Consider the following 12971-nt stretch of genomic DNA (forward strand, 5'->3'; position numbering starts at 1 on the left):
AAAGTCAATATCTCATTAATTTAATTCACGCAACGTTATAAAATATAAAATATTCAGAGTTTCTCTAAGGTGCAAATAGAAGTATAGACACAAATTGTCAAATATACGATGTTACAGTAAATATATTACTTTGAGAAAAGGTGATACAGTGGGTGCACTTAAGGAATGAGCAGAGAGATATGACTAATGTAATATCACATACTACGTACTTAAGAGCTATATGTATATAGTTATATTTAACCATCTGATGGGGATTAACAGCAGTGAAATATGTACACAAGAGTATAAGCAGGTCCCTCAGGCGTGACGTACGCTTCAGCACGCTACGCCACGTTACGGCACGGTTTGCACCAAGGAGACACGGTTTCTTAAGGCAAGAGTTTCGGATAAAATCGGCAAGGCCATGAGCGGGTTGCTGTGTCCTGGGCTCGACACGGGCGTCTGGGGATGTCGGAATTGGTTGATTTTTCAAACCACAGTATTGGTTTGTATTTGAGTAATGCTGTTTTGGCTTTCCTTGGAGGCAGGAGTAACCGCTGCTCTGGCATCATGGCCGCGCATAATTTGAAGTTGTCTCTATATACACAAAACATTCCTTATATACAAATCTCCGCCTCACGCACCGCCGCCCGGCAGCCTCCCGCCCGGCCCTCCGAGGGAGCCTCACGAGCGCACGCCCTCCCGGCGCCCCTCTCAGTCCAGCCGCGAGTACATATCATGGACGCTGTTCTCGTAGTGCAAGCACAGCTGCTTCCTCCGCAGCTTGAGCGCCGCCGTGACCAGGCCGGTGTCGGGCGTCCATGGCTCCAGGGTGAGGTAGATCGCGGCAGGAACCTCCCACCGGGTGAGGCCGCACTTCTTCCCGTGGCTCTGGAGTTCCTTGAGGAGGGCTTCCTTCACCTTGTCGTGGTGGCAGAGGTCCTCGATCGAAACCTCGCCCCCTATGCCCACGCTCTCGGCCACCTTGCGCAGGCGGTCCGCGGAGGGCACCACCACCGCCACGGTCTTGTCCTTTGTGGAGTCGGCGAAGACGCAGATGTTCTCAACGTTGGACAGGGTCTTCAGCTTGGACTCCGCGTTCCCTAAGGACACGTATTCGCCGTGCTTGAGCTTCACCAGGTCCTTCTTGCGGTCGATGATCTTGAGAGCGCCCAGGGCGTTGATCTCGCCGATGTCCCCCGTGCGGAACCAGTTGATGCCGTTCTCCTGGTAGAAGGCCGCCTTGTTCTCCTCCGGAAGGTTGAAGTAGCCCTTGGCCACGACGGGGCCGCCCACCACGATCTCGCCGCGAGGGTACGGCTTGTCGCTGACCTTGTAGTTGCCGTCCTCCCAGTCGACCAGCTTCATGAGCACGCCGAGGTTGGGGCCGCCGCAGTGGCCCGTGTTCACGTCGTCCTCGTCCATGCCCGTGATGCACGAGGCCGACTCCGTGGAGCCGTAGCCGACCTGGATGGACACGCCGAAGATGGCCCGCATGGTGTCGTGCGTCTGCGGCGACAGAGGCGCGCCGCCGACCACCAGGCGCTTGAGCTCCCCGCCCAGCTCCTCCTGAACTCGTCTGAAGATGAAGTAGTCCATGAAGTAGGAGGTGAAGGGGATGTACTCCAGCCAGAATTTGTACCTCACGGCCTCGTTGAAGATGAAGCTCTTGATCCAGCCCTGCTGCTCCACCTTCTGCGAGACGCCTTGATGATGCGGTCCAGCACGAGCGGCACCGCGTTCATGACCGTGGGCTTGGCGACCTTGGCGTCCCCATCGGTGCCCTTCATGACCTTCGGGCTGGTGCTGGTAAGCGTCAGCGGCGACGAGTATTGGATGGTGGCGCCCAGGGAGATGAGGGCGATCTCGGAGGCCAGCTCCATGATGTGGGCGAGAGGCAGGAACGCCAGGAACCGGTCCCCGGGGCCCACGTTCATCTGGACGGAATAGGCGATCACACTCGTCAGGATGTTGGTGTGGGAGAGCTCCACGCCCTTCGGGGTGCCCGTGGACCCACTCGTGTACATGATGATGGCGGTGTCATCCGCCTGGGGCGTCGGGGTGTCGATGTGGCTCCAGCTGGCGTCCCTCGTGACCAGCTCCTTGAAGGGCACCAGGCTGACGTTGGCAGGAAATTTGCTCGTGTCTCCGAGGCCGTCGATCTGGTCCTCCATCACCACGACGGTCTTCACCTTCGGGCACTTCGAGAGAAGCCGTGTCACCCTGGGCAGGAGGTCGTATGAGGTGAAGACGAAGGGCACGCCCGTCTCGTTGATGCCGTGGGCCACGCCGTCGTCCGTCAGGGTGGTGTACAGAGTCACGACGGAGATGCGGTGCTGCAGACAGCCCATGGCGGACATGAGCCACTCGGCTCGAGTCTCGGCGAAGATCACCACGCGGTCTAGGGGCTTGAGGCCCCGCTGTCGCACGCCGAGGCCCACGCTCACCGCCTTCTCCTGCACCTCCGAGTACGTGAGCCACGTATACTCGCCCAGCTGCAACTTCTCGAACATCTTGCCGTTGGACTCCTCGCGCTCGCGCCTCAGGATCTGCCGCGTCGCCATGCAGGGCTTGGAGCCGTGGGTGGAGGCGCCGTACTGCAGCGCCCCCGACAGTGTGCTGACGCCCGCCTCACGAAACAAGGGCGCCAGACGCGAGTCCAGGGGGTACGGCTCGCCATTGGGCTTCGCCTTCACGTACCATCCGCCTTCCGTCTTCGTTCCACGAATCACCATCCTGAAACTGAGGAAAAATCGGTCAGCTTTCGGGAAGCGATACTGAAGTCAATGAGAAAAAGGAGGTTAGGAAGATTTTGATAATATGTGCGTGCGTGTGTGTGTTTGTGCGTGCGTGTGTGTGTTTGTGTGTGCGTGCGTGCGCGCGCGCGCGCGTGTGTGTGTGTGTGTGTTTGTGTGTGTGTGTGTGTGTGTGTGTGTGTGTGTGTGTGTGTGTGTGTGTGTGTGTGTGTGTGTGCGTGTGTGTGTGTGTGTGTGCGTGCGCGCGCGCGTGAACACACATACATACACAACACTGTAAGACTCCTACCTTCCCTCCCCTTCCTTTTCCCTCTGTCATTACCAACCGCCCGAGGCTTCCTAATTACCGAGGGTGCCTGCGGGCGAAGGCCTACGTTCTTAAGTATAACGTGTCTAACACAGTGGGCCGCTGCCGAACCGGCCGCCTCACGTACCACACGCCCTAAGCATTAGTTGTTTCAAGAATCAGTGGTCGGAAGTATCAGTCGGCTAATGCCCCTCACTTCGTCAGCAATTGCACTAGAAGCCTAACACACCACGCATCTCCAGAGTAAGGTCTCCATCGCACTATCGGCTTCTTATAACCAGGAGCAGGATGGGGTCACACGCGGTCACGATAACAACAACTTGCCTGGACTTACCTAATGATGATAATGATACGGTATGTGTGTATGTAGGAGGGGGTAGGGGGGGGTAAAGGAGGGAGAAGAAAAGAAAAAGAGAGGGAGAGAGACGAAACTCCGAAGACTTCCGGGCATGACGTCAGAAGGAGTAGGAAAAGGAAGGAGGAGTAGGAGGAGGTAGAGAAGAAGGAAAAGGAGATCAAACAAACAAACAAAAAAGAAAATAAATAAAAGAGAGAAAAGGACCGCGAGGGGAGATTCAGGAAACTGGTAGGATGTTAATATATAAACAGGAAACGAAGGAGGCCAGAAGGAAGGGAAAAGAGAAAAGGAGGCAAAAGAAAATAGAAAATGGAGCAAGCAGCCGGGGGGGGGGGGGTTGATCGGACACTGGTCAGTCCGGATGAAATATCGTACGTAAAACCAATAATAAATAACGAAAATAAAAAATGATGCATGGCGAGAAGGAAGACAGAAAAATACTTTGGGCTTGTAATGTGATTTAATAGGACAGCTAATGCCTAATTATCATAAAAAATGGAGATGGTAAGGGAAAACGAGAGAGCAAGGGGGAGGGAGGGAGGGAGGGTGAGAAGAAGAGAGAGGGAGAGATGAGATGAGACGAGAGAGAGAGGAGAGAGGAAGAGAGGAGAGAGAGAGGAGAGAGAAGGAGACGGGAGGGAGAGATCGAGGGGGGGGGGAGGGGGGATGGAGGGACGAGAGAGAGGGAGGATGGAGTGAGAGGAGAGGGAAAAGAAACGGGGGGGAGGGGAGAGAGTAAGAGAGACGAGAGGAGGAGAAGAGATCGAGAGGAGAGAGAGAGAGAGGGAGTGAGGGAGGAGGGAGGGAGAGAGGAGAGAGAGACTGAGAGAGAGAGAGAGAGAGAGAGAGGAGGGGGGGAGTGACTGAGACAGAAATAGAGATAGAGATACGAGAGAGGGTGACAGAAAGAAAGAAAGAGAGAGAGAGTGCTGGAGAGAGGGAAAAAGGAAAGAAGATAAATAATGATTGCGACGAAAGCAAAAGTAAAAGAAGAGGTAAGGAGGAAAGAGGGCGAGGGAGAGAGGCGCGAGGAAAGAGGCGAGGAAGAGAGAAAGAAGAAGAAAAGAGTAGGAAGGAAAGGAAGAAAAACCGAGAATAGCAAGGAAGGGGGAGGAAAGACGAATGGAGAGGGAGAAAGAAAACCTGAGAAAATACAGATAAAGAAAGGAACACGAAGAAGGAAGTAAAAGAGTAAGAGAGCAGTAAAGTAGTAAACGCCGGACAACAGCCAGGAAGACAGAAAGAATGTTCAACCGCCGACGGGTACGAAGCTCTAGGTAGTCACCATATAAACAACAACGAACAACCCCCTAAAAGACAAAAAAGGACAAATTACAAGAGATAAGAGAGGATTTTGTCTGTGTTTTGTATTGTCGAGTGGATGTAGGAAGATAGGGGGGAGATAATAAAGAGGGGGAGATAAGGAGATAATTAACGGGGAGAGCCACGAAGACCACCGCCGAAACAGCCAAGCCACGAAAACCGAAAGCCGGGATGGAAGGGGACAGGAACAGCAAAGAAGCCAAACGAAGAGACAGAACAGACATCAGAAAGAAAGAAGGAAACTATATTTTTAAAAATAAATAGGGGCAATGAAACAGAAAAAAGGAATAAGAGTAAAGAGGCAAAGGACGGAAACAACGGACGGAGAGAGGGAGGAAGAGATCTTGAAGAGAGGGGGGGGAAGAATTGAGCGAGAAGAGAGAGGGAACGACCAGTGAGAGAGCAGAGGAAGGGGGGAGGAGGGGGGGGGAGGAGAAGGGGGAGGGAGAGAGGTAGAGAGGAAGGGAGAGAGGGGGGGGGAGGAGGAAGGTGAAGGGAGGGGGGGGAGGGGAAGGAGGAGGGAGGGGCGAAGATGTGAGGGAGAGGAGAGGGGGAGGGAGAAGAGGGAAGGAGAGATGAGAGGGAGGGGGGGGAGGGTGAGGATGAAGGAGAGGAGGAATCGAAGAAGGGGGAGGAAGAGGAAGGGGGGGGGGGAGGGGGGCGGGAGGAGGGAGGAGAGGGGAGGGACAGGGGGGGGGAGGAGGGGGGGGAGGGGGGGCGCGGGGAGGGAGCGCGGGGGGGGGAGGGATGAGAGGGGGGCGTGAGCGGAGAGAGGGGGGAGGACGAGGGAGGGAGGGATAGGGTGAGGAGGGGGTTCGGGAGGGAGGGAGGGAGATAGGAGGGGAGAGTGGGGGGAGAGGGAGGGAGATAGGGAGGGGCGGGGAGGGAGGAGGGGGTAGAAGGGAGGGGAGGGAGGGGGGGGGGGGGAGGGGGGATGAGAGGGAGGGGGAGGAGGAGGAGAGAGAAGAGGTGGGAGGGGGGAGGAGCAGGAGGGGAGGAAGGAGGAGGGGGAGAGAGGGAGTGGGACGGAAGGCAGGGGGAGAAGAGGGAGGGAACGGGGGGCGGGGGGGAGAAGGAGTAGGGAGGGAGGGAGGGAGGGGAGGGAGGGTAAGAGGAGGGAGGCGAGGGGAGAGATGAGGAGAGAGAAGGGAGAGAGGAGGAGAGAACGAGAGAGATGAGAGAGAGATAAGAGAGGAGAGACGAGAGCTGGAGAGGGACTCGAAGGAGAGAGGGAGATGCGAAGAAGTGGAGAAAGAGAAGGGGAGAGACGGAGGAGGGAGAGAGAGAGGGAGAGGACGAGCGCGAGATGGTACGTGAAGAGGATCGAGAGAGAGAGAGGGCACGAGGGACTGAGAGAGGAGATGGGGATTGAGAGATGAGAGGGAGAAGAGAGAGGAGAGGAGAGAGAGAGAAGGAGCCGATGAGATTGAGGAGGAGCGAAGAGGGGAGAGAGAGGAGAGAGAGGAGAGAGGGGAGAGCAGAGAGAGAACTTGAGGAGGGAGGAAGAGAGAGCGAGAGGAGGAAGGAGAGGAGAGAGAGAGAGCGGAGCAGGAGAAGAGAGAGAGGAGAGAAGAGTAGGGACGAGAGAAGACAGAGAGAGAGAGAGAGAAGAGACAGAGAAGATAGAGGGAGAGAGGGACGAGGAGAGAGAAGGGGAGAGAGAGGAGAGAAGCGATGAGGTGAGAGAGAGATGGTGGAGGAGAGAGACGAGGAGATGAGAAGAGGGAGAGAACGAGGAGAGAGAGAGGAGATAGGAGAGCGAGAGAGAGAGGAGAGAAAGAGAGGAGGAGGACGAGAGAGAGAGAGAGGGAATAGGAAGAGAGAGAGACGAGAGGAGAGACGGGAGGAGCGGGAAGGGAGGAGAGGGAGAGAGAGAGAGAGAGGGAGGAGAGGGGGAAAGCGAGAGGGGGGAGATGTGGGGAAGGAGGGGATGAGGAGACGAGGAGAGGAGCAGAGAGGACGGGGAGGAAGAGGAGAGAGAGAGGGATGAGCGTAAGAGAGAAAGGGAGAGAGGGAGAGAGAGAGAGAGGGATGGAGAGAGGAAAGAGAGGGAGAGAGGAGAGAGAGGGAGAGAGAGGAGCAGAGAGAGAGACGAGAGAGAGAGAACGAGAGTAGACTGTGGACGTGAGAAGCGAACATGGGGAGAAACAGAGGAAGGGAGAGTAGAGAAGGCGAGAGTGGAGAGAGGAAAGAGAGAGAAAACAGAGATGGAGCAGAGAGACGAGAGATGAGTAGGAGGAGAGCGAGGAGACGAGAGAGAGATCGGATGAGGCGAGGAGAGAGGAGAGAGAGAGATGAGCCGGGAGGAGAGGGAAGAGAGAAAGAGAGAGAGAGAGATGAGGAGGAGAGAGAGGGAGAGAGAGAGACAAGTGGGGAGAGAGAGACGGGAGAGAGGAGATGAGGCGTCGGAGAGAGGTGAGAGAAGAGGAGATGGAGAGAGAGAAGATACAGAGAGGAGGGAGGCAAGCAGGGAGAGGGTGAGGGGAGAAGAGAGAGAGTGTCGAGGAAGAGCGATTTGATGAAGAGAGGAGCGGAGGAGAAGCTCTGAAGAAGGAGAGAAGAGAGAGAGGAGAGAGGTAGAAGGAAGAGAGGAGAGGAAGAGGGAGGAGAAGGGGAGCGAGCGAGTGAAGAGAAGGAGCGAAAGGGCGAGAAGAGAGGAGATGAGCGAGGATGAGAGAAGAAGAGAAGAGAGAAGGAGGAGAGAGGGGGGGAAAGAATTGAGGAGAGATGGAAGAGAGAGAGGGTGAGAGAGAGAGGGAGGGAGAGGAGAGAGAGGGAGAGCGATAGAGAGAGGAGAGAGGGAGAGCGGGAGAGTGAGAGGGAGGGGATGAGAGGAGGAGAATGCAGGAACGAGCGATGAGAGGGATCGGAGCAAGGATAAAGAGAGAAAGGTAGGAAGAGGAGTGGAGAGGACGGAGAAGAGGAGAGAGAGAGAGGATGCGTGGAGAGGGGAGTGAAGGAGAGTTTGAAAAGGAGACGAGAGAGGAGGATAGGGAGAGAGAAGAGAGACTGAGGAGAGCGAGAGAGAATGAGCGAAGAGAGGAAGAAGCGAGAGAGGGGGGAAGAGGAGAGGCAGAGAAGGGGAGGCGGGAGGACCGGAGGGAAAGATTAGAGAGGAGAGCGGGGAAGAGGGTAGAGACAGGAGTCAGAAGAGAGAGGAGGTGGAGAGAGATGTGAGAGGAGGAGGTAGAGTAGACGAGCGAGGAGAGGAGAATGTGAGAACAGAGAGTTGTAGAGGGAGAGAGGCATGAAGAGGGAGGGACGGGATGGAGACGAGACGAGAGGTGAGAGAGGAGGGAGAGATGGAGACGAGAGAGGAGGGAGGGGAGAGAGAAGAGAAGAGTTGAGAGAGAGAGTGAGAGAGCGGAGAGAGAGAGATGAGAGAGAGAGAGAGGACAGACAGAGAGACAGGAAAGGACAGAGAGAGAGGAAGAGGAGGAGGAGAGCAGAGAGAGGAGATGCGGAGGGGTGGGGGGGGAAGAGATGAGATGAGAGTGAGAGTGAGAGAGAGAGGGAGAGAAGGACGGGAGAGAGGGGGACGACGAGCAGCGGAAGGAGAGGCGAGGGAGGGAGAGCTGAGAGAGGAGAGGAGTGGACGCGAGAGGAGAGGGGAGAGATGAAGAGAGGATGAACGAGGAAGAGAGGATCTGAGAGAGGGAAGGAGACATGAGGAGAGAGAGAGAGAAGGAGGAGAGAGAAGGAAGATGAGTGGAGATGAAGGGAGAGGGAGGAGAGAGAGGAGGACCGAGAGATAGTGGTGGGAGAAGGAGAGAGGATGAGGAGAAAGAGGAGAGAGTGAGGAGAAAGAGCCGATCGGATGAGCGGAGAGAGAAACGGAAGATGAGGGGAAGCGGATGAGGGGAGAGAGAGAGAGGAGAGAGACGCGAGAGGGAGTAGAGTGGAGAGTAATGAGGGCCGAAGAAGCTTGAGAGGAGGATGAAGGAGAGAATGCAGGAGGAGGAAGGAGAGGAGGGTGAAGGGGTAAGAGAAAGACGACGACGGAGGAGGAGGGAGAAGAGGAGAGAGAGAGGGAAGAGAGAGAGGGAGGAGATGATGGAGAGAGGAGACCGGGAGTAATGAGGAGGAGCAAGACCGTGAGCGGAGGAAAGAGGAGATCTTCGGGAGGAGAGACAGGGATGGGAGGGAGAGGTTAGGGAGAAGACTGGAGACAGGAGATCGGGTAGGGGAGGGGAGGAGAGATGGAGAGGGGAGAGGAGAGGGATGAGAGGAGAGAGAGGAGAAATTGGGGGAGCGGAGAAGGAGGGGGTGGGATGAGGGAGTTAGGGGGGAGGATAGTCGTGAGGGAGAGGATGCAACGAAAAGGTGAGAGGGAGAGGGAGGAGGATGAGGAAGGATGGGAGAGAGAGAAGGAGAGAGGGGAGGGACGGAGGGAGGGTGAGAGGGAGAGATGAGAAGCGCACGAGGATTTACGAGGGATGGTTTTTCTGGCGGAGCTGATCGTAGAGCAGGGACGACAGCGTGACGAGAAGGAGAGAGGAGAGAGAGAGGTGATTGGGAGGAAAAGAGGACGCAAAGGAAGAGCAAAATGTAAAAGATGAGAAAAAAGAGCAGGGATCGACTGTGAGCCTGGCCGTGCGAGGGAGTCCCCCCCGACCGTAAGAGAACGTAGCACGTGACACTGAGGCGGGATGTCTTGACGGAAAGAGGAGCGAGAGGGAGACGCGAGAAGAGGAGAATGGAGGAGAGAAGGGGGAGTGAGAACATGTAGGGCTTGGGAGGTAGGAGAGCGAGAAGAGTAGAGAGGGAAGTATGAGGACGGGAGAGAGAGCGACGGGGAGAGAGAGCAAGGGAGATGAAGTGGGCGACGAGAGAGAGAGAGAGGAGGGAGAAGAGAGGGAGATGGAACCTAGAAACGAGAGAGTCGGGGAGAGAGAGAGAGGCAACTGAGAGGGATCGAGATGAGAGAGATGTGTTGAGAAGGCGAACGAGACCCTTGAGAGAGCGGAGGGGAGAGAGAGTGCGAACGACGAGTTGAGATGAGAGAGGGGGAGCAGGAAGCGGGGGAGAGTGGGGGGGGAGAGAGAACAGGGAGGGGGACAGAGGATGGATGGAGAGGAAGCTTGAGCGGAGAAGAGGGAAGGAGAGGACGGACGAGAGAGATAGAGCGGGAGGATCGGAGGAGAAGAGAGAGAGAGTGAGAGAGAGAGAGAGGACGATGAGAGGAGAGAAGATGGAGAGGGAGGAGATGACGAGAGGGAGAGGTGAGAGGAGAAGGAGAGATGGGGGGAAGAGAGAGACGAGGGGAGGCAGATGGGGAGGCGAGAGAGAGTGTTGGAGGGAGGCGAAGGGAGAGAGAGAGAGTAGAGTGAGTAACGCGGAGGAGAGGAGAGCGGAAGCGAGAATGGCCGGAGCACAGAGGGGATGGAGAGGAGGGAGAGGAGCGAGGCCGAGAGGAGAGAGAGAGAGTGCGAGGAGAGAGGAGGAGAGAGAGATAAGGGGAGAGGTTAGGGACGGAGGAGGAATGGGACGGACGAGAGTTGGGAGAGGAGAGAGCGAGAGAGATTTGAGAGGATGAGGATTTGATGGAAAGAGACGAAGAGAGAGAGAGAGAGAGGGAGAAGAAGAGTTGGATGGGGGAGGAGAGAGAGCGAGATAGAGGAGGGATGAGAGGATGAGAGAAGAGACAGAAGAGAGTGAGAAAGGGGAGAGAGAGACGAGCGAGGGGGCCGAAGACGGGGAGGAAGCGAGAGGAGGAGAGAGGCGGGAGGGATGAGAGAGGAGGAGTAGAGAGGGGAAGGAGGATGGGGAAGTAGAGAGAGAGGAGAGGAGCCGAGACGGGCTGTAGAGGACCCGTATGAGGGAGGAGAGGAGTAGAAGAGATTTTTTGGATCGTCGAGTTTTGAGCCGGAGATGAGAGGAGAGAGAGAGGAGAGGGGAGATGGGAGAGTCAGACGGGGAAGAGAGAGAAGAGGAGGTGAGGGTGGTATAGAGGAGTGAGAGAGACGGATGGAGAGAGAGTTAGCGTTATGAGAGAACAGGGAAGAGAAGAGAGGAAAGGAGAGCGAAGTGAGCAGCGAGAGAGAAGGTGAGAGATGCGGAGAGAGAGAGGAGGACGAGAGAGGAGAGAGGAATGAACGAGATGAGACGAGAGAGGAGAGAGAGAGAGAGAGAGAGAGAGAGAGAGCGAGAGAGAAAGCGAGAGAGAGAGAGCGAGAGAGCGAAACCTGTTTGGTTACTTGATCAAACGTGGAAATCCTGCGGGGAGACGCGCCTGTTCCCGCTGCCATCCAGAGCGCAGGATGACTGTTCAGGAATCTTTATTTCGTACCGTGCTGGCTCTTTTCCGCGGCGCTGGGAACACTTCACTGACTCTGGCGGCGCGGGAGGTGGGGGAAGGCTGGGAGGGGGGGAGGGGGTGTTACACTCGCTCTTTCTCTCTGTTTGTGGGTCGGTCATTCTGTGTCTCCGTTGCTCTCTCTCACTCCGTTTTTCTCTCTTTCTCTCTCTCTCTCGCTTCCTCTCTTTCTTTCTCTCTCTCTCTCGCTCCCTCTCTCTCTCTCTCTCTCTCTCTCTTTCTCTCTCTCTCTCTCTCTCTCTCTCTCTCTCTCCCTCTCTCTTCCTCTTTTTCTTCTCTCCTCGCTCTCTCTCTTTCTCTTTCTTTTTTCTCTCATATCACTCTCTCATCATATTCCTCTTTCTCTCTCTCTCTCGTCTCGCTCCATCTCTACTCTCTTCTCTTTCTCGCGCTCCCCTCTCTTCCTCTTGTTTCCTCGCTCTCTATATATATAAATATCTGTGTATTATCACAATGGTCTCCCGGTGTCTGATGGTTTGTTTGTTTTTTCTTTTGTTTGTCTGTCTGTCTGTCTGTCTGTTTGTTTGTTGTGTTTGTTTGTTGTTTTGTTTGTTTGTGTGTTTGTTTGTGTGTATCTCTCTCTCGTCCTTGGTGTGTGTGTGTGTGTGTGTGTGTGTGTGTGTGTGGTGTGTGTGTGTTTGTGATGTGTTGTGTGTGTGTGGGTGTGTGTGTGTGTGGGTGTTGTGTGTGCGTGGACGAGTACGTGTGAGCTTGTGCGTGTGCAGTTTGTGCGTGTTTCTGTGTGCGTGTGCCGTGTGCGTTGTGTTAGTGCGGTTGCATTTATCGTGTGCGCTGTGCGTTTGGTCTCTCATCTTTCCAAGTAAGTCCTATACAAGGAACAAGCGTAGAGCGAGAGAAGAGCAGGGAGAAGGATGGAGCGAACACTCAGAAAACCCAGAAAAAAAAACACGAAACAATAATGAAAAGGCAAGAGACATAAATAAATCCAAACAACTCAAGTTATTAATTGGAGCTTCACGCAAAACCTCTTTTTCCCGGTCAGCCAAGAAAACGGGGGTCACGCTGAGCCCAGGTCAAACTACAGCCTAACACCAGGGGGTTAAGACAGGTCGCTGTGCAGTGCTGCCAACACGAGAGAAACCCTTCAAGTGTACCAAGTCCCAACATAAATACACTAGTTTCCGGTTTGTACAGAGACCTGCCAACACTTCACAAGTCCACTAACTTCCGGTTAGCAATGAATGAATGAATAAATAAATAGAAAAAAAAAATCACACTTCAGAAGTACACTAGCTCCCGAAAAAGAAAAAAATAAATAACAATAATACTAATTTTGAACTCCCATAGCATCCATTTGCCAGCCCCGCCTTTTTCCCCAAGAGAGCTACCCTATTTTCTTCCGAAATGTTTAAACCTCTTTTATTTTCCAAGAAACGGCAACTCAGCGGAGCGCATAATAGTAACACTTAATCAAGAACACTTAAGAAGCCGAAATAATGTTCCCTTTGTTTCGTCGGGAAGGCCTTTGTTCGTCAAAACGGAATCCCAAAAAGAATCAAAAATATGTCCTGGAAAATTCGCGAAATTTACGACTCTTTCTCTCTTTCGTTCCTCCTTTCGTCTTTCATTTTCTTCTGACTTCCTATTCCTTTTTCTCTCATTTTCTTCTGGCTTCCTATTCCTTTTTCTTCCATTCCTTCTCTTTCTTTTCCCTCCTTCCTTTTGCTTTTCGCTGCCTTTCTTTCTTTCTTTTTCTCATTATTTTTCTTTCTTTCTTTCTTTCTTTCTTCCTCTTTTTCTGTGTTTCTTTATTTTGTCTTTCTGTCTTTCTCTTTCCTCTTCTTACTATTCCTTCTCCTTTCTTTCTCTTTCTTTCTTCCTTTTGTCTTTTTCTTTCTATTTCCTTTTCTTTCTATCTTTTTTTTTCTATTGCTCCTTCTTTCTCCATTCCTTTTTCTTTCTCTCTCCTTT

The 12971-nt window shown here is 54.1% G+C and overlaps 1 protein-coding gene across 1 annotated transcript in view; it reads right to left on the reverse strand.

The window, feature by feature from the left end:
• Window positions 1–229: 229 nt before the first annotated feature.
• LOC119594485 (long-chain-fatty-acid--CoA ligase 4-like) overlaps window positions 230–12971 on the reverse strand; it is a 39635-nt gene continuing 26893 nt past the window's right edge. Inside the window, 2 exon segments of the mRNA XM_037943521.1 lie at window positions 230–1688; window positions 1691–2721. Coding sequence (XP_037799449.1) covers window positions 694–1688; window positions 1691–2714 — 2019 coding nt within the window. The 5' untranslated portion in view covers window positions 2715–2721 and the 3' untranslated portion in view covers window positions 230–693.

Source organism: Penaeus monodon, chromosome 3, assembly GCF_015228065.2.
Source record: "Penaeus monodon isolate SGIC_2016 chromosome 3, NSTDA_Pmon_1, whole genome shotgun sequence".
In the NCBI taxonomy this organism is placed as follows: domain Eukaryota; kingdom Metazoa; phylum Arthropoda; class Malacostraca; order Decapoda; family Penaeidae; genus Penaeus; species Penaeus monodon.